Genomic DNA, 18,209 nt, shown 5'->3' with positions numbered 1-18,209 from the left:
ATATTCTAGAACTCTCCTTTCACTTGTGCTCTCTTCCTGTGGCTTTCACTCTAACAGAAACCTTGAAGCTGGAAACGTGCACAGAACCAGAGCAGCTGTGTGGCTGGTCAGTGAGTTGGAGGGACTGAAGGTATGTATAAGGGAAGAATGGTTCAGTAAAGCAGGACTGGGGAGACGGCGGGAGGAAGGTGCCAGGATCGGCAGTCAACACCGTATGTCACCAGCTTCCCTCGAGGAGATGACTCCTTCCCACAGGTATTTGCACTGACCACTCTTTCCTGACTGGGTATAAATCAGTTACACCTATGACATCAGGACTAACGATTCTGCATAATTTCCAGGACTTCCCTCAATTCCATGGAATTCCACCTTTTGACAAGCATTTCCTGCAATGAAAATGGTAGGACTGTTTCAAAGGACAAAATGGACAAATACTATTCGGAGATAGATTCGTACAGAAAAAATAAGTATTTAGGTTCTCAGAGTAAAAAAAAACAACTCAAGTTTTCTTTCATAAGAATTGAAAAAATAAAAATGCAAATTTAGTAAAATAGAAAGGTGAATATATTTTCTAAATTTTAATACAGTGTACACATAAAAATATCTTTTACATTAAAATATAAATAAGATATAAGAATAAATATATAAATATAAATATAAGTAAGTAAACAATAAATAAATAAATAACATCAGGGCAGTCACATCTTAGGGACTGATGCCCTTAGGGCTTAAGAATTTTAACATATACTTGCGTATTATTACTGACAAAGTATCAGCTGAATTAGTTCAATAAATTCTGTGATTAAAGTTGAAATAAGAGCCTTCTGAAATGACCAAACATATATGTGCAAGGGTGATATGGCATCTTAGTCAATGAGAAACATTTCAAGGTGACCCCAGGTCTCTATCCATAATTGTTATCCTTTCTTGCAAGGTGGTTGATGAAGACAAGGATCTCATGATTTCCACTCTGACAATTTCCCAGGCACAGTCACTGTATTTCTTCTCTTTCAGGTAGAGATGGATTCCCTGGAAGTACCTCTTCACGGCCAGTGTAGGGCCCGTCACTGCCAGGGCAGATTCTTCCTCTCCCATCGCCTGCACCAAGCAGGCGTCCAGGTCCTCCAGCTGCTGATGGAGTCCAGCGTGGAGTTTGTCCAGGAGGGAGGTGTCCCAGGCGGCAGAGGAGCGCTCTGTGTGGAAGAGGCGGAAGATCTGCTGGAGCATCTCGTGGAGGACAGAGGTGGCCTGGGCCTTCGGGAGCTGGCTGCCATCCACCGTGTCCTGGGGGAAACCGAAGTCTTTTCTATCTTTCAGACAGAAGCGAGGGGAGATTCTCCTCATCTGGCCCAGAAGCATGAAGTTCTTCCTGCTAATCCGCACGTGGTTCTGAGACAGGTCGCAGCCCAGAGATCCACCAGGGCCGTAGCTGAACAGCACCAGGGCGGTCAGTAGAGAGAGCACGAAGGCCATGGGGCAAATGAGGCTGCAGCTGGCCTGGCTGAGACGGGCGTCTGGGGGAACCTTGGGGGTAGGTTCTCTGATGACATTCTTTCTAAGCAAGGCCATTAAATAGGGAACACAGTAATTTTCATTTTCTAAACACTTCTTTACACTTTTACTTCCTTTTTTGGGTTTCATTTATGTATTCTCAGTGTGGTCTAAGAAGATGTTATCAATCTAAACCATTAATTTTGCACTTTTCCCAATAATTTCAGATGTGCCCATCCAAATGGATATTTATTAATCAAATGAGAAATGTCTTTGTGTTAAAGTCAGAAATGCTACAGGTATGTAAATACATTCTCTCTCTCTCTCCTTTTCATGCATAAATATTGCTTTTCTCTGTTCCAGGAACAAATTTTTAGCCATGACCTTAGTCTCCATTTTTACTGCCTTACTTTATATAGAAAGGCAGGCTTCCTCAGCCCTATGGTTTCTGTACTTTTTTAGGGATTTACTAGACTACCTCTGGCAATTAAGCTCTTTGAAGCCAAAGAGGGGTTTCACAGCAGAGGCTGATGATTATAAGTGAATGAGCTTTTTAATGTTTCTCTTCCTTCACATTCATACAGGTCCATGTGGTTATGCTTCAGGGGACCACAAGGTCAGTACTAGTACCCTTTCTTTCTACCATTTTCTTACTGGAGACTTAGTCCTCCACAGGCTGGGCCAATACTCCCACCAGGAATACTGGTTCTTTTCAGAGAATATGGGTGTGGAGGTCCTAATTCCAAGAGAATTGTATTTTCCCAGCAACACCTCACTCACAAGGGAGAGATCACATCTAGTCACACCCTCTCCTCTACAGTGACAGAGTCCCCTTCCTAACCTGGACTCCCTGCCTGAGGGCAGGCTCACCACATCCAGAGCACTTTAAAATCTCCTTTCTGTGGAGGGGCTTGTTTATTGCTGGGAAAATAATTCATCTTCCAGGACCCTCACCCTTGCCCCTGGAGTGTTTGTGTGAAGGACCCTAGTCCTCAGTGGTGACCTCCTCCCCTCCTGACCCGTGTCCTCAGGTATCAGAAGTGTCAGCAGCCCTCAGATGCTGAGAGCAAAAGTGTGTTTTCTCTGAGGAGGTGGAGGAATCATCCAATTCTAATCATTTCACCCTGAGTAAACAAATAATTTTTATTTTACCAAATACAAATTTTATTATTCAACTCTTTTACTAAAACTAGTGAACACTTGTTACACTCAAAGTTTCTGAGCTGGGGGCAGAGAATTCAGTGATGGTGTTGTCTCTCATTAAAGCTTATGTCACAGAAACCAGTGAGGTTCAGTTGTTCATTCAGCCAGTTGATGCCACTGGGCTTCTCCCTTCCTCTGTCTCCCTCTGAGAATGCAGGGCAGTGAGGCCCAGGCTATTATGTCAGGGAGAAATAGCCTTGTTTCCTCTACTTGTGTGCAATTCTACATTTAAAGTTTTAAAGTTTTTTATAAATTATATTCACTTAGTGACTTATTGGGCAAAATTTGTCTTGCTGCTCCTAATTAGTTCTCATTCATGGTGAGGTAAGAGCAATACAGGGAAGTAAAAAAGGCAGAGGGGCTGTGGTCTCTATCATTTTCAATGCTTTAAATTTTTTGTTTCTCATTGCTACTTTCTTATAAAGTAAAATTCCACAATTATTTTGTGGGTGAAAAGAAAACTAATGTAAGGTGAAAGTCACGAATGTGAAAGAAGGGAAGTGATTTTCCACAGACACAATGACATATTCTAAGTTAGCAAAATTTAATACAACATAGTTGGGGAAGGGTAAAAGCCAATATGAATAACAGAAAGGCTGGAAAATGGCTGCTTCTGCCAGAAACTCAGAGAAGACCAAGTCTTGGGTTAACTGACTGCCTTCAGCTTTGCAAGACCAGGCACCTGATTTTTCTTTCATTTAATCAATATGTGATTATTTTTGAAGAAAGAGGGAAGAAGTCACACCGATCAGCTCACAAGCAACTGGCAACCAGAACCCAATGGCTAGAACACTAACCCTCTGTGGCAGGATCGTGGAGATCAGCCTTGCTGGGCATCTGTCTAGTTGATGAATCCACTCAGGCAATAAGAAGAGTGCTTTGAGAACACTAGATTAAACGGAAGGGAATTAGATGATGCCAAATGATACTGATCTTAATCTGGATAATAGTAATCGTCATATTAAAAAGTAGCAACTGGGGACTTCCCTGATGGTCCAGTGGGTAAGACTCCGAGCTTCCAATGCAGGAGGCCCAGGATCGATCACTGACTGGGGAAGTAGATCCCACATGCATGCCACAACTAAGAGTCCACATACCACAGCTAAAGATCCTGCATGCCTCAACAAAGACCCCGCATGTTGCAACTAAGACCCAGTGCAGCCAAAATAAATAAATAAATATTTTAAAAAAGAGAGAGAGAGACAGAGTCTTTGCTGAGAGATGTAGGGAATATGTTGAAAAAAAAAAAGTAACAACTGAATTTTATTGCTTGCTTATAAGTAACTAGCCACTTTCTAAGTTCTATTAACTTGGTCCTCTCAGTAACCCTATTTCGATCACACTCACTTATACAGCTGGAGACAAATATCGATCTGGACGGATGAACTATTCCAAATGTACCATAGATACAAGGGCAAACCTTAGTGAGGGGCTTTTCTATGATTTGTCTGAAAGAGCCCATTAAAGAAAGTGAAGGGTGGAAAAGAACATGATATTTAGGAACCGACTAAATCAGCAGAGGGAGGAGAGTGAGATGACAAAGGACCCTTAATTCCACTTCAGATGCCAAAGGATTGCTGTCTCTTGTTTTGGAGGGCTACACAGGGTGTGGTCTGTCAACTGAGCTGACTTTAAGTTCTAAGCAAAAATAGGCAAAATCCCTATTAAACAGTTAGAAAGGAGTGGATTTTTCTGCCAATTGAAGGAACAAGTCTAAGATTTTATGAATGATTTCTTCAACGATATACAGTCAATAACTTTATTAATCCAACAACAGCAGACCTCTGGAATCTATGTATTTTTAACTCTTGAGTTTTCTTGTGAGTTTAAGAACAAAGTAAAAGCACCTAACGATTTCTAGCCATATGAGCTCTGACGTTTCTTCTTCAGGATTACAACTAAAAAGTCACTCGCCATCCGGTTCTACAAGAATGAAGTCACTAGTCACTGTAGTCCCTGAACGCAGCACGCCCTGTTAGGAGTTCAGGGTGGAGATGAGGAACGAGGCATGCCGTGCTCTGGGAAAACTGACAGAACAGGCCAGTAGGTCGTTAAATAATTTCCCAAGAAAATTTAATAAACGCAATTTCTTGCATGTTCTCCGTATGTAAAAAGCCCTAAAATCATTAACAGAGACATCTGTTCCTCATGACTAGCAGCAAGCTTCTAACAAGATGTGTTCTTGATTACATGTACTTACCTCACCAAAATCACCAGTATATACTGACCTCCCCCTTATGTCCTTGGGGCAGTTCGTCAGAGCTGACTGAAAGGCTGTCCTCCAGGTTATGGTCCTCAGTAAGTCCTCCCCAAAATATGAACTCTCAGCTCTCATGTTGTGGTTTGTTTTCAGTCGACAAGGACCTCACTGATTTCCCAGGAGATCTCCTCAGGTCAGCCTGCTGTTCTCATTCTCAATGAAGACACCTCCATTTCTCACCTACAGTCCAGACTGGACATCCGTTTGTCTACTGATAGAGTCCAAATAAGAATCTCTACTCTTTATTGTTCCAACTATTGGTTAAGATGTGGGTACCGAAGAGGCCTTATGTATGACCAAGACGGAAGAGCATACATGCTTCCTAGACAGAAGCAGTGAAGGTTTTTAATGGGCTCCTTAGCAGGGAGAGTCTGGCTTGAACTCCAGAGTCATCCTCATGGCCTTGCATAGTTGTCTTTATTTAAATTTCTAGCCTCAGCCCATTAAAACATCATAAGATAATACTGAAGAATTCAAATAAAACTATTATTTAAAAAATCATTTGTTAATAAAATGATATTTTTAGCAGTAATATAGGAATGGTTTCTGCTTGTTTTAGGACCCTAATCCTTAGGAAGGTTTCCAAACCTCTAAATGTACTTTAAATGTCCTTCTGACTTTAAAATACCTACTCAGTGCTGTATGCACCAACTGGAAAGAACAGAAAGGTGATTGATCCATCAGTGCCCTCTTTCCAAATTGCCTAAATTTAATAAATGAATTTCCACTTAGCTCTTTGTTGCTTTTAGAAGTTGTGACCTTCCAGTGTGCATGTTACTGATACCTGCCCTGCTGGAAAGGCTCTACCCCAGTTGTGCTAAATATATTAAAATCCCTGCCTGTGTCCCTTCTATTCAAGCATGTTTTATTTTGTTTGTCTTTCAAAGGGGCAAAGACATCATGATGGAATGTACGAAGTTTCTTGGATTGCATTGTCCCCAGGAATATCCTTCCCTGCTCTGTGATAACTTGCTGGGTCCTAAGGACGAAACAAGTTTGCAGCTGGCACTGAGTAACCCTCGTCCCTTCCAAGACTCTGCAGGCTGCTGTGGTATCAGTGCTGGGGACACTGCTAGTGGCCACGTCCTTCTGGGAGAACTCTGTGCTATCGCACGCACCTCAATCTTTTCTTCTCTGAAAAGGAATGTTCTGGAGAAACACTTGCCTCAGTGCAGCTCATCTGTGTCCTTCCCTGTCCTGAGGACCTGCCGCTGTTCCAGTGAACGCTTTCAACATCTCTGTTCTCCTTCCAAGTTCTCAAGCTGCTGCTGCCTTTCAACTCCATGTTTCCTGCGCTTTGGGCTTTTTGAACGAATAAGAGTCCTGAAGCAGGTGAGTTCCTCCTAGTGCAGTCAGCACGTGGAAGTGCGCAAGTAGAGGCACAGGTGAGCTCCTGGATTCTCCACCATTGTTCATTGTTGGGCAGGGTGCCATGTATTCGCTGTGTTTCTCTGGGAGCCTGGACAGTCTGGACCTGCAGTGCTTGGCAGGCGGAGAGGGTGGAGCCATATGAGAGTTTCTGACAAACCTAGAACTTTCACTCAGCTTCTGCTTTCCATTGGTGGCTTTGTAGTCTTAAGGGGAAATTGACAGCCAGAAACCCTAATGGAGAAGGAAACAGCTGTATGAATGGGCAGTACAGCTTAATGCAGAGTGAATGGGGAAAGTACACTATGGATTTCTACGCTGGGAGGAACTGAATGCTTGTGATATTTTAGTGAAAGAATGGGATCCAGGAAAACAGAGAGGAAGGGGAATTGTGCCATGTATCAGAATCAGCAGATAGATATATGGAATTTTATATATATAGTATACCTTATATTATATATTCATAAGTACGTAGCATAGATATATATTATTATATTATTATGCATAAAATTACATACAACTGATGAAACAGTTTTTCCCAATTCTGTTTTTTAGGCTGTCAGTGTTTTGCAGTCAGTGACAGAGAGAGGGGGAGGAGAATTCATTATTCCCATTTAGGTCTATATGAAAAAATAAGAAGATAGGCACTACCTGTTTAGCCTTCACTCAGTGGATGATATTCTGCTAAAGGCTCTTTAGTGTTCCAGTTTGTCTAATACCACAGCAACTCTAGGAATATTTTCATTTACTTTATATTTGAGGAAACTGAGCCTCAGGGAAGTTAAGTGATTCTCCAGGATCACACATATGTCCTGGCAGAATCTACATGCAATGCAGAATCCTATCTCACATATAAATAATTATTTAAATTTCATCCTGTTTAATTCTCAAACCCTTGGTTTCCTTCTTCAGTGCTTCCTGAAGATCGTTGTTCCCTGGCTGACTCCTAACTGCACTGGCTACTCCATCTCTGTGTCCTTGGCAGCCTCTCCTTCTCTTTCTCAGTCTTAAAAGTTGAAGGTCCTCATAAGGTTTAGGTCCTCTTCTCATTCTACATCCTACTCATAAGTAATGACATCCTTACCATATCTTGATTTTCAAATATGCAACAAACACAAATTAATATCTCCATGATGTACATTGTTGTAGATTCCAGATCTGCATATGCATCCACCAATGGGAAATCTGTCTTTAGATGTTTGTAGAGCACTTTATAGAATACATCTGCCTTTCCCCTTCTTGAATAGCCTCATTCCAGATGCTAGTGAGAGAATCCCGTTTCCTTTATCTCTCATTGTAACAGGAAACTTAATTGAACTAATTTTAGCATGATTACTGTTTTTATATCTCTTTCTTTTCCAAACAGAACTCTCCTAAAAGAGAGGTTTGGCATTTGCTTTTTTCACCTCTTTATTCGCAGAACTATTATATATCTGATATAGAAAATGAAGTTGTAAAATATAACCTACTGAAACAAATGAATGATGAGTAGAATTCATCATACAGGACTTCCCTGGTGGCGCAGTGGTTAAGAATCTGCCTGCCAATGTAGGGGACACGGGTTTGATCCCTGGTCCAGGAAGATCCCACATGCCGTGGAGCAATTAAGCCCATGTGCCACAAGTACTGAGCCTGAGTTCTGCAGCCCGCAAGGCTCAAATACTGAGCCTGCGAACCACAACTACTGAAGCCCGTGCACCCTAGAACCCGCACACTGCAACTACAGAGCCCACTCGCCACAACTACTGAAGCCTGCATGCCAAGAGCCCGTGCTCCGCAACAAGAGAAGCCACTGCAATGAGAAGCCCGTGCACCGCAGCAAAGAGTAGCCCCTGCTCGCCGTAACTAGAGAAAGCCCGTGCCTACCAACAAAGGCCCAACACAGCAAAAAAAAAAAAAAAAAAAGAATTCATCATCCATTTTTCAGTATGCTTTGAGAATTTAAGCTATTTCTTTTTATAAGAATAAACAAATCCAAGCTGTCATCTGGGGAAGAGTTTCATAAATTAAACAAGAAAATAATTTGAAAAAAGATAAAGGTAAGCATATTTTATTATATTTGAATACATTATAAAGTTCAATGTGATACTATACAAGCAAAAGTATTTTAAATACCATACATAGTTTGACTGAGATAAAGTAGAAGAATAAAATAGGTGAATACATTAGAGCCTTTCACACTTTAATCACTGTTATTTTGAACTCCTGGTCTGATAATTCCTAAATTTCTACTGTATCTGAGTCTGTTTCTGATATTTGCCCTATCACTTCAAACTGTGTTTTTCACTTTTTAGTATGGTAAGTTTCTTTAAAAGTTGAACTTGATGTACAGAATAAAAGGAACTAAGGTAAATTGACCATTAGATGAGGATTTACATTTATCTTTCTAAGAGGTTGGCTGTGTTTACTTCTAGTCCTGGGCTCTGTTTCTGCCCTCTTTATTTTCCGTATCAGCTAAGCTGGCTTATCCTTCAGGATTGGTCTTCTTCTTTTTTTTTTTAAATTAATTAATTTATTTCTTTATGTTTGGCTGCCTTGGGTCTTCGTTGCTGCGCGTGGACTTTCTTTAGTTGCGGTGAGCGGGGGCTACTCTTCTTTGCGGTGCGAGGGCTTCTCATAGCGGTGGCTTCTCTTGTTGCGGAGAACAGGCTCTAGGTGCACAGGCTTCAGTAATTGTGGCACACAGGCTCTAGAGCGGAGGCTCAGTAGTTGTGGCACATGGGCTTAGTTGCTCCGCAGCATGTGGGATCTTCCCGGACCAGGGCTCGAACCATGTGCCCTACAGTGGCAGGTGGATTCTTAACCACTGCATCACCAGGGAAGTCCGGGATTGGTTTTCTTGAAAATAGATTTATTAGACCTGTTTGGCAAATAACCACCATAGGAGACAGGTCTGCATCTTGTTCACCATTGTATCATTAGCACAGAGTTCATAACAATTACTCCAAATAATTATTAACAGAGTATTCTTAGATTTTCCATCAGACCTCCCATCAGAAGCTTCTGTTCACCTTGCATCAGAACCTTATATTGAAGTAATTAATAACCATCATTAGATGATTCAGTAGATTTCTACTGAGCCTCTTGGTTCATCATTCTCCATCTCACAATGAAGATGTAGGGCAGTGAAAATGTAGGGCATAGGATGCTAGATAAAATTAGCCTTCTTTGCTTTCCTGGTGTCAGAGTCTTTGTAATGTTATACGTTCTTTTTCAGTTCATATTTTTCTGGACAAGGGTTGTCTTGCTACTACTGAATTACTTTCTGTTTCATTTTGAGTTTAGTAGCTTAATAGGAAAGTAAAAATGGAAACATAAAGGGCCTGTACCATGATTTTCCATAATGTTCAATACATCACCAATTTCCTTCTCCATTCAACTTTCTTGGAAAGCATCATTGCATTTGATGCACTGAAGTAAAATGAAAACAGATACAAACCTGACTATGATGAGAGTGAAAGAAGTAAAGTGACTCCCCTGGTAAAACAATGACAATGGGAGTTCTTCTCTTGTCACTCTTCCACCTACTCCAGTATGGTTTCTGCTGATTAATTCCACCAAATCAGCTCTCAGTAAGGTCAGTTCCATCTGTTTCCCATGTAGTGGATGATTTCAATCTACAGAGCAGCTTACTGACAATCAATATAATGTTAATCAAAATGATGATAAATTATCCTTGTGAATAATTAAATATGTCATGTTTTAAAGTAAATAAAATATTAAACATGATTATGAGTTACAGTACATCAAATCCATGAAATCTCTTCTGAGGCAAAAATGTTTCAGAAAGGGAAAACCATGCAGAGAGTAAAATGATCCACCTTCTACTCTAGGTCCCAGCCTTGCGTAGGACCTCCTTTCTTTCCTCCAATTCAGATGGCAAATATCTCAAACCTGTTTTCTGTGTATATTGTCATTAACTTCTCTTACTCATCCTTCCACCTTCTCTTCACCTTCTGCTGATTAAGTCTACCAAACAAGCTCTCACTAAGTGGCCAATGCCATCTCTTTTCCCAGTGTAGGGAGCATTTTCCATCTACGTTTTCATGAATGCTTTGAGTCTTCTAAGCAGTTTCAGTCTTTTCAAACACGGTCTTCTCACCATTCTCTCTCGTCCTGTTAACATATGGCCATTCCATGTCTGCTTCCTTTGTGGTGTTCCCTCCCTTTTAAGGTTAAGGTCATAGGACTCAATTTTAAGTCCTTTTCTCATTCTATACTCTCCTCGCATTTGATCACTTCTTCAGTTCCATGCTTTACACTTCATGGGATTGCTTGTAAATTGCCATCTCCAGTATCCAATGGACATTTGCACTGAAGTGTCTACTAGTTAGCTATAGGTAATATCTACTACTTTTATTTTTGTATCCTCACATGGCTTGATCCACCTTCTACTGGGGGAATTCCATTTTTCTCCCCACTCATTGTAGCATTCAACCTAACTGATATTCATTTCTACTACAAATCAGGACTATTTTAAAAATAAGTAATAAAATTTAATTGAATTATGAATTAATTATTGTTTTTAGGTTACTCTCCTTAAAAAAAAAAATCAAAGTTATAAAAAGCAAGATTGGATTAGTTATGTTCATGTCTGTGTCCTGAGGGCAACACAGAACCTGGCTAGAGGAAGTCTATTTTTATTTCTAATGTGAGAATCGTAATGATGGTCAAGGAATTGTAGCACATTCTTTAATCATTTTGCACATTCAGGCTTGGTGTTTCTTTTTTAAAGAATAAACAAATGAAGTTTTCTATAGTAAGAATTTAATGAACAAAGAAAACTCATAAACTGAGTTAATACAAAGTATATATTTTTTCTCTTAACCACAGTGTATACATGCACATAATATTATGTAAATAAAAATAATTTAAATCTTTATAAATATTGAAATAAATATTAAAATAGATAAATAAATAAGTAGATAAGTAAGTAGATAGATCAGCGTAGGCATCTATGAGGGACTAGTGCCTGTAGAGTAGAACATCATGTTGCTTAATATTCCTGAAAACACTTGACAAATTAATTCAATTCAGGGCGTGATGACAGCAGAAATGAGAGTCTTTGACATGGCAGCACAGGTGGAAGTCTGGTCTCGTTAGTGAGAATCATTTCCGTGTTGAAGCAGGTGTGTGTCATTCCTTCCTCCTGAGTCTTTCTTGCAAGTTTGTTGATGAAGAGAAGGATCTCATGACTTCTGCTCTGACAATCTCCCAGGCACAAGGGCTGTATTTCTTCTCTTGCAGATAGACAGTGATTCTGTGGAAGTATTTCCTCACAGCCAGGATGGAGTCCTCCTTCAGCAGGGGAGTTCCTTCCAGCCCCGCCTCCTGCATCACACAGGCTTGCAGGTCAGTGAGCTGCTGATAAAGTGCAGTGCAGAACTTGTCCAGGAGGGTCTCATCCCAAGCGGCAGCCGAGCCCTCCGTGCTGAAGAGCTGGAAGGTCTGCTGGATCGTCTCATGGACGACAGCGATGGCTTGAGCCTTCTGGAACTGGTTGCCTCCAAACGCCTCCTGGGGGAATCCAAAGTCATTTCTGTCCTTCAGGCAGGAGAAGGGGGAGATTCTCCTCATTTGTTGCAGGAGCATCAGGTTCCTCCTGCTAGCCAGGCTGTGGGTCTGAGGCAGGTCGCAGCCCAGAGAGCAGGTGGAGTTGCAGCTGAGCAGCAGCAGGGCCAGGAGGAAGGACAAGGTTGGGGCCATCGGGGACCTTGTAGATGCTGCTGGCCTGGCTGAGGTGGGGACTCTGTGAACCCTGCTCTCTAGGTTCTCTGAAGACCTTCCTTCAGGCCTGGGTCTTAAATAGGGACATATTCATTTCCATTTTCTGAATATTTCTTGTTACTTTCTACTTCTGTTTTTGCTTTTCATTTTGCACTCTCCAAATGGGTTAGGGCAGTGTTTCACAAATATTTTTTTTCCATTATTGCCTCTGCCCCTGCCCACAGAGCCTTCTTAGATAGTTTTTCCTAATTGCCCCCCCCAACATGAAATTTTGATAACACATATGTCCTGTGTATGTATTTATGTACTCCATGGATATCTCTACTCTGTACATATAAAAAGTGCAAAGCTTACTCTTTGTATTCACTGCAGGGTTAAGAATGACAAAAAGTTTTAAAGCTATTGAATTTTTAAAAAATTTTTATTGGAGTAGAGTTGGTCTAAAGTGTTGTGTTAGTTTCAGGTGTACAGCAAAGTGAATCAGTTATACATATACATATATCCACTCTTTTTTAGATTCTTTTCCCATATAGGTCATTATAGAGTATTGAGTAGAGTTCCCTGTGCTACAAAGTAGATCCTTATTATTTATCTATTTTGTATATAGTAGTGTGTATATGTCAATCCCAATCTCCCAGTTTATCCCTCCCCCCCTTACCCTCTGGTAACCATAAGTTTGTTTTCTACATCTGTCACTCTGTTTCTGTTTTGTAGATAAGTTCATTTGTACCCTTTTTTTAGATTCCACATATAAGCTATATCATATGATATTTGTCTTTCTCTGTCTGACTTACTTCACTTGGTATGACCATCTCTAGGTCCATCCATGTTGCTGCAAATGGCATTATTTCATTCTTTTTTATGGCTAAATAATATTCCATTATATATATGTACTACATCTTCTTTATCCATTCCTCTGTCAATGGACATTTAGGTTGCTTCCATGTCCTGGCTATTGTAAATAGTGCTGCAATGAACATTGGGGTGCATGTATCTTTTCTTCCCTTTTTTCTCTATTTTTTTATTACTTTTTATTGGAGTATAGTTGCTTTACCTTGTTGTGTTAGTTTCTGCTGTACGGCAAAGTGAATCAGTTATATGTATACATATATCCTCTCTTTTTTGGGTATCCTTCCCATTTAGGTCACCACAGATCACTGAGTAGAGCTCCCTGTGCTATACAGTAGGTTCTCATTAGTTATCTATTTTATACATAGTAGTGTATATATATCCATCCCAATCTCCCAATTCATCCTACCCCACTTTTCCCGCCTTGGTATCCATAAGTTTGTTCTCTACATCTGTGTCTCTGTTTCTACTTTGCAAATAAGTTTGTCTATACCATTTTTCTAGATCCACATATGAGCGATATTATACAATATTTGTTTTTTTCTTTCTGACTTACTTCACTCTGTATGACAGTCTCTAGGTCCATCCACATCTCTGCCAATGGCACAATTTTGTTCCTTTTTATGGCTAATATTCCACTGTATATATGTACCACATCTTCTTTATCCATTCATCTGTTGATGGACATTTAGGTTGCTTCCAGTTCCTGGCTATTGTAGATAGTGCTGCTATGAACATTGGGTGCATGTATCTTTTTGAATTATGGTTTTCTTCGGGTATATGCCCAGGAGTGGGATTGCTGGGTCATATGGTAGTTCTATTTTTAGGGTTTTTAAAAATTATTTATTTATTTGGCTGAGCCAGGTCTTAGTTGCAGCATGTGGGATCTTTAGTTGCAGCATGCGAGATCTTTTTGTTGCGGCATGCAGGCTCTTAGTTGTGGCATGCAGGATCTAGTTCCCTGACCAGGGATTGAACCCAGGCTGCCTGCATTGGGAGCGCGGAGTCTTAACTGCTGGACCACCAGGGAAGTTCCTATTTTTAGTTTTTTAAGGAACCTCCATACTGTTCTCCATAGTGGCTGTATCAATTTACATTCCCACCAACAGTGCAAGAGGGTTCCCTTTTCTCCACACCCTCTCCAGCATTTATTGTAGGTTTTTTGATGATGGCCATTCTGACCAGTGTGAAGTGATACTTCATTGTAGTTTTGATTTGCATTTCTCTAATAATCAGTGATGCTGAGCATCATGTGCTCTTTGGCCATCTGCATATCTTCTTTGGAGAAATGTCTATTTAGATATTCTGCCCATTTTTTTAAAACTTTTTTAAAATATAAATTTATTTAATTAATTAATTTATTTTTTGGCTGTGTTGGGTCTTTGTTGCTGTGCGCTGGCTTTCTCTAGTTGCAGTGAGCGGGGGCTATTCTTCATTGCAGTGTGCGGTCTTCTCATTGCAGTGGTTTCTCTTGTTGTGGAGCATGGGATCTAGGCACACAGGCTTCCGTAGTTGTGGCACGCAGGCTCAGTAGTTGTGGCTCACGGGCTTAGTTGCTCCACGACATGTGGGATCTTCCCAGACCAGGGATTGAACCCGTGTCCCCTGAATTGGCAGGCAGATTCTTAGCCACTGCGCCACCAGGGAAGTTCCTTCCACCCATTTTTTGATTGGGTTGTTTGTTCTTTTGATATTGAGCTGCATGAGCTATTTGTATATTGTGGAGATTAATCCCTTGTCAGTTGCCTCGTTCGCAAATATTTTCTCCCATTCTGAGGGTGGTCTTTTCATTTCGTTTATGATTTCCTTTGCTGTGTAAAAGCTTTTAAGTTTAATTAGGTCCCATTTGTTTATTTCTGTTTTTATTTCCATTTCTCTAGGAGGTGGGTCAAAAAGGATCTTGCTGTGATTTATGTCATAGAGTGTTCTGCCTATGTTTTCCTCTAAGAGTTTTATACTGTCTGGTCTTACATTTAGGTCTCTAACCCATTTTGAGTTTATTTTTGTGTATGGTGTTAGGGAGTGTTCTAATTTCATTCTTTTACATGTAGCTGTCCAATTGTCCCAGCACCACTTATTAAAGAGACTATCTTTTCTCCATTGTATATTCTTGCCTCCTTTGTCATAGATTAGGTGACCATAGGTGCATGAGTTTACCTCTGGACTTTCTATCCTGTTCCATTGATCTATATTTCTGTTTTGGGGCCAGTACCGTATGGTTTTGATTACTATAACTTTGTAGTGCCGTCTGAAGTCAGGGAGCCTGATTCCTCCAGCTCCGTTTTTCTTTCTCAATATTGCTTAGCTTTTCATGGTCTTTTGTGTTTCCATATAAATTGTAAAATTTTTTGTTCTAACTCTGTGATAAATGCCATTGGTAATTTGATAGGGATTGCATTGAATCTGTAGATTGCTTTGGGTAGTAGAGTCATTTTCACAATATTGATTCTTCCAATCCAAGAATATGGTATCAATACATCTCTCCATCTGTTTGTGTCATCTTTATTTATTTGTTTGTTTATTTATTTATTTATTTTTGGCTGCATTGGGTCTTTGTTGCTGTGCGCGGGCTTTCTGTAGTTGCAGCGAGCAGGGGCTACTCTTCGGTGCAGTGTGCAGGATTCTCATTGCAGTGGCTTCTCTCACTGCGGAGCACAGGCTCTAGGCACACGGGCTTCAGTAGTTGTGGCATGCAGGCTCAGTAGTTGTGGCGCATGGGCTTAGTTGCTCCATGGCATGTGGGATCTTCCCAGACCAGGGCTCGAACCCGTGTCCCCTGCATTGTTAGGCGGATTCTTAACCAATGCACCACCAGGGAAGTTCTGTTTGTGTCATCTTTGATTTCTTTCATCAGTGTCTTATAGTTTTCTGAGTACAGATCTTCTGCCTCCTTAGGTAGGTTTATTCCTAGGTGTTTTGTTGTTTTTGATCTGATGGTAAATGGGATTGTTTTCTTGATTTCTCTTTCTGATCTTTCATTGTTAGTGTATAGGAATGCAAGAGATTTCTGTGTATTAAGTTTGTATCCTGCAACTTTACCAAATTCATTGATGAGCTCTAGTAGTTTTCTAGTAGCATCTTTAGGATTTTCTCTGTATAGTATCATGTCATCTGCAAACAGTGACAGTTTTACTTCTTTTCCAATTTGGATTCCTTTTCTATCTTTTTCTTCTCTGATTGCTGTGGCTAGGACTTCCAAGGTTATGTTGAATAATAGTGGTGAGAGTGGACATCCTTGTCTTGTTCCTGATCTTAGAGGAAATGCTTTCAGTTTTTCACCATTGAGAATGATGTTTTGCTGTGGGTTTGTTGTATATGGTCTTTATTATGTTGAGGTAGGTTCCCTCTATGCCCACTTTCTGGAGAGTTTTCTTCATAAATGGGTGTTGAATTTTGTCAAAAGATTTTTCTGTATCTATTGAGATGATCATATGGTTTTTATTCTTCAATTTGTTGATGTGGTGTATCACACTGATTGTTAAGCTATTGAATTTTAATTTAACTTTACAACTAAGTTTTCAGAGTGACTTTTAATTACTGTATTTACTTATATAAACAGGAATGTAGCAAACTACATATTTAAATAAAATTTATAAACTTTATAGTACTACCAAGGTATAGATATACTTAAAAATCATTCAAAACTGCTCAAAATCATTGAAATTTTAAAATTATTTTCTTAATATTTATTTTTAGGTACTTAACTTTTAATTTTGCTTCATATCATAAAATAATTTTTTTCAGAAAATTATTTTTAATTTCACTGATGCTAGATATTCATCTAGATATTGTCAACATTTTTTTCTGTTAAGCACTTGCCGTAATTATGGGATGTGTTGAACAACTTCAGTAGAATTAAATGATAAAATATAACCCTTTTTGTATTTAATATACAAATACAATTTTCTATTTGTATTTAATTCCCATAGCGCAAATCACACTGAGACTCAAACATAAGCAACAACCACAAGACAGCCAATGGGAGCTCAGAAGTAAGTAAAGGCCACCTCTCACAATATTACTTTGAGATCAAGCAAATGATGGAGAGAAAGTCCTCCAATGAGCCATCAAGCCACCATAGTGTGGAGCACTGATCGTGTATGCATTTTGTTTATCTTCCATGAACTCAGTGTCAATGCTTCTTGTATTTATGATACACAAGAAAACCCAAAGACAAAAATGAATACTAAGGAATAAGATTTTGTTGTATAGGGTTAAGCTTTGGAGTGCCACAGCATTGTAATAGCAAAATTTGTCATACCCCTAAAAACTAATATTTGCACACATGGAAGCAGTTATCATCCCCAGTGAGAATGCATGATTTAGCAGTCATCATCAATTTGAATCTTTCTCTCTATTTTTGCATTAAATTTCAAATTTCCCTAAGGACTTTCAGAGGTGCCAATCCAAGTCTGTCCTTTTCAAACAAAAGGAAACCATCGTCATAATTAATTTAGAACTGAATAAATATTGATTATGTTGTGGAAAGAATTAACTTTCAGCTCCAATCTTTAATACTTTTTATTTTGCAGTGAAAGTTATGTTGCTTCAGCCCTCTACATTCCCATCTTCAAACAATAGGTATGTGCCCATCTTTGGCAAATCAGCTCTGTAGTAACTGGACTCTGACTTATTCTCTGTGGTATCATCGGCACCAGGCCCCGTGTAATCACTCAACAGGTAATTTTAACTAAAGCAGTTTCTTAGATTTTCTCCTCCTACTGGAAGGCATTTGCAAATGACCAAGCTATTTTGCTTCATCAGGGCCATATTTGCTGGGATTATAATCGACAATGGCTAATATTTCCACTCTTCCCTTACTGGTATCAGTCATGCCTACTGAGTTTATTGCTAAAACCACTAGGATTATGTTTCCTTTAAGGTGCATATGGCTCTGGGGATTTAAGTTGCAGCACAATTTTCAGCCTTTTCCTGGCACTATATTAAACTCATGAGGATGGCCTCATCTCTAATTTGCCCTCTACTAGGTTAAGAACTAGCCTGGTGTCATATACAGAGCCACCTATCTGAACTCAGACTCTCCCTGAATCTCACAGCTCACAGTAACCAGACACATATTACTCCTTAGTGGATCTTTATTTTTTTTTTTTAATTTTATTTTTTTTTAAAGACTGTTTAGGAACATTATTATCTTAAGAACGTTAGCCATCCATTTTTATTTATTTATTTTTATTTTTAGCTGTGTTGGGTCTTCGTTTCATGCGAGGGCTTTCTCTAGTTGCGGCAAGCGGGGGCCACTCTTCATCGTGGTGCGTGGGCCTCTCACCTTCGCGGCCCCTCCCGTTGCGGG

The 18,209-nt window shown here is 39.8% G+C and overlaps 3 protein-coding genes and 1 long non-coding RNA gene across 4 annotated transcripts; 2 read left to right on the top strand and 2 right to left on the bottom strand.

Annotated features, from left to right (window-relative positions):
* Positions 1–867: 867 nt before the first annotated feature.
* Positions 868–1,525, bottom strand: LOC118896745 (interferon omega-1-like). Its single transcript, XM_036855031.1, has one exon. The coding sequence runs from the start codon at positions 1,471–1,473 to the stop codon at positions 886–888; it is 588 nt and encodes a 195-aa protein (XP_036710926.1). The 5' UTR covers positions 1,474–1,525; the 3' UTR covers positions 868–885.
* A 3,116-nt stretch (positions 1,526–4,641) lies between these two features.
* On the top strand, positions 4,642–8,039 carry LOC118896744. The gene is made up of 3 exons (XM_036855029.1): positions 4,642–4,737; positions 5,842–6,286; positions 7,689–8,039. Exons 1-3 carry the CDS (start codon positions 4,703–4,705, stop codon positions 7,812–7,814), a joined length of 606 nt encoding a protein of 201 aa, XP_036710924.1. The 5' UTR covers positions 4,642–4,702; the 3' UTR covers positions 7,815–8,039.
* A 156-nt stretch (positions 8,040–8,195) lies between these two features.
* On the top strand, positions 8,196–18,033 carry LOC118896750. Its single transcript, XR_005020274.1, has 3 exons — positions 8,196–8,361; positions 16,828–16,890; positions 17,431–18,033. It is a non-coding gene; the product is annotated as an uncharacterized LOC118896750 (long non-coding RNA).
* LOC118896746 (interferon alpha-1-like) lies at positions 11,395–12,092 on the bottom strand. The gene has a single exon (XM_036855032.1). The coding sequence runs from the start codon at positions 12,026–12,028 to the stop codon at positions 11,459–11,461; it is 570 nt and encodes a 189-aa protein (XP_036710927.1). The 5' UTR covers positions 12,029–12,092; the 3' UTR covers positions 11,395–11,458.
* Positions 18,034–18,209: the final 176 nt, after the last annotated feature.

Source organism: Balaenoptera musculus, chromosome 6 (assembly GCF_009873245.2).
Source record: "Balaenoptera musculus isolate JJ_BM4_2016_0621 chromosome 6, mBalMus1.pri.v3, whole genome shotgun sequence".
Classification (NCBI taxonomy): domain Eukaryota; kingdom Metazoa; phylum Chordata; class Mammalia; order Artiodactyla; family Balaenopteridae; genus Balaenoptera; species Balaenoptera musculus.
Note: the sequence above shows the minus strand (reverse complement) of the source record. Positions and strands in the feature narration are given on the sequence as shown.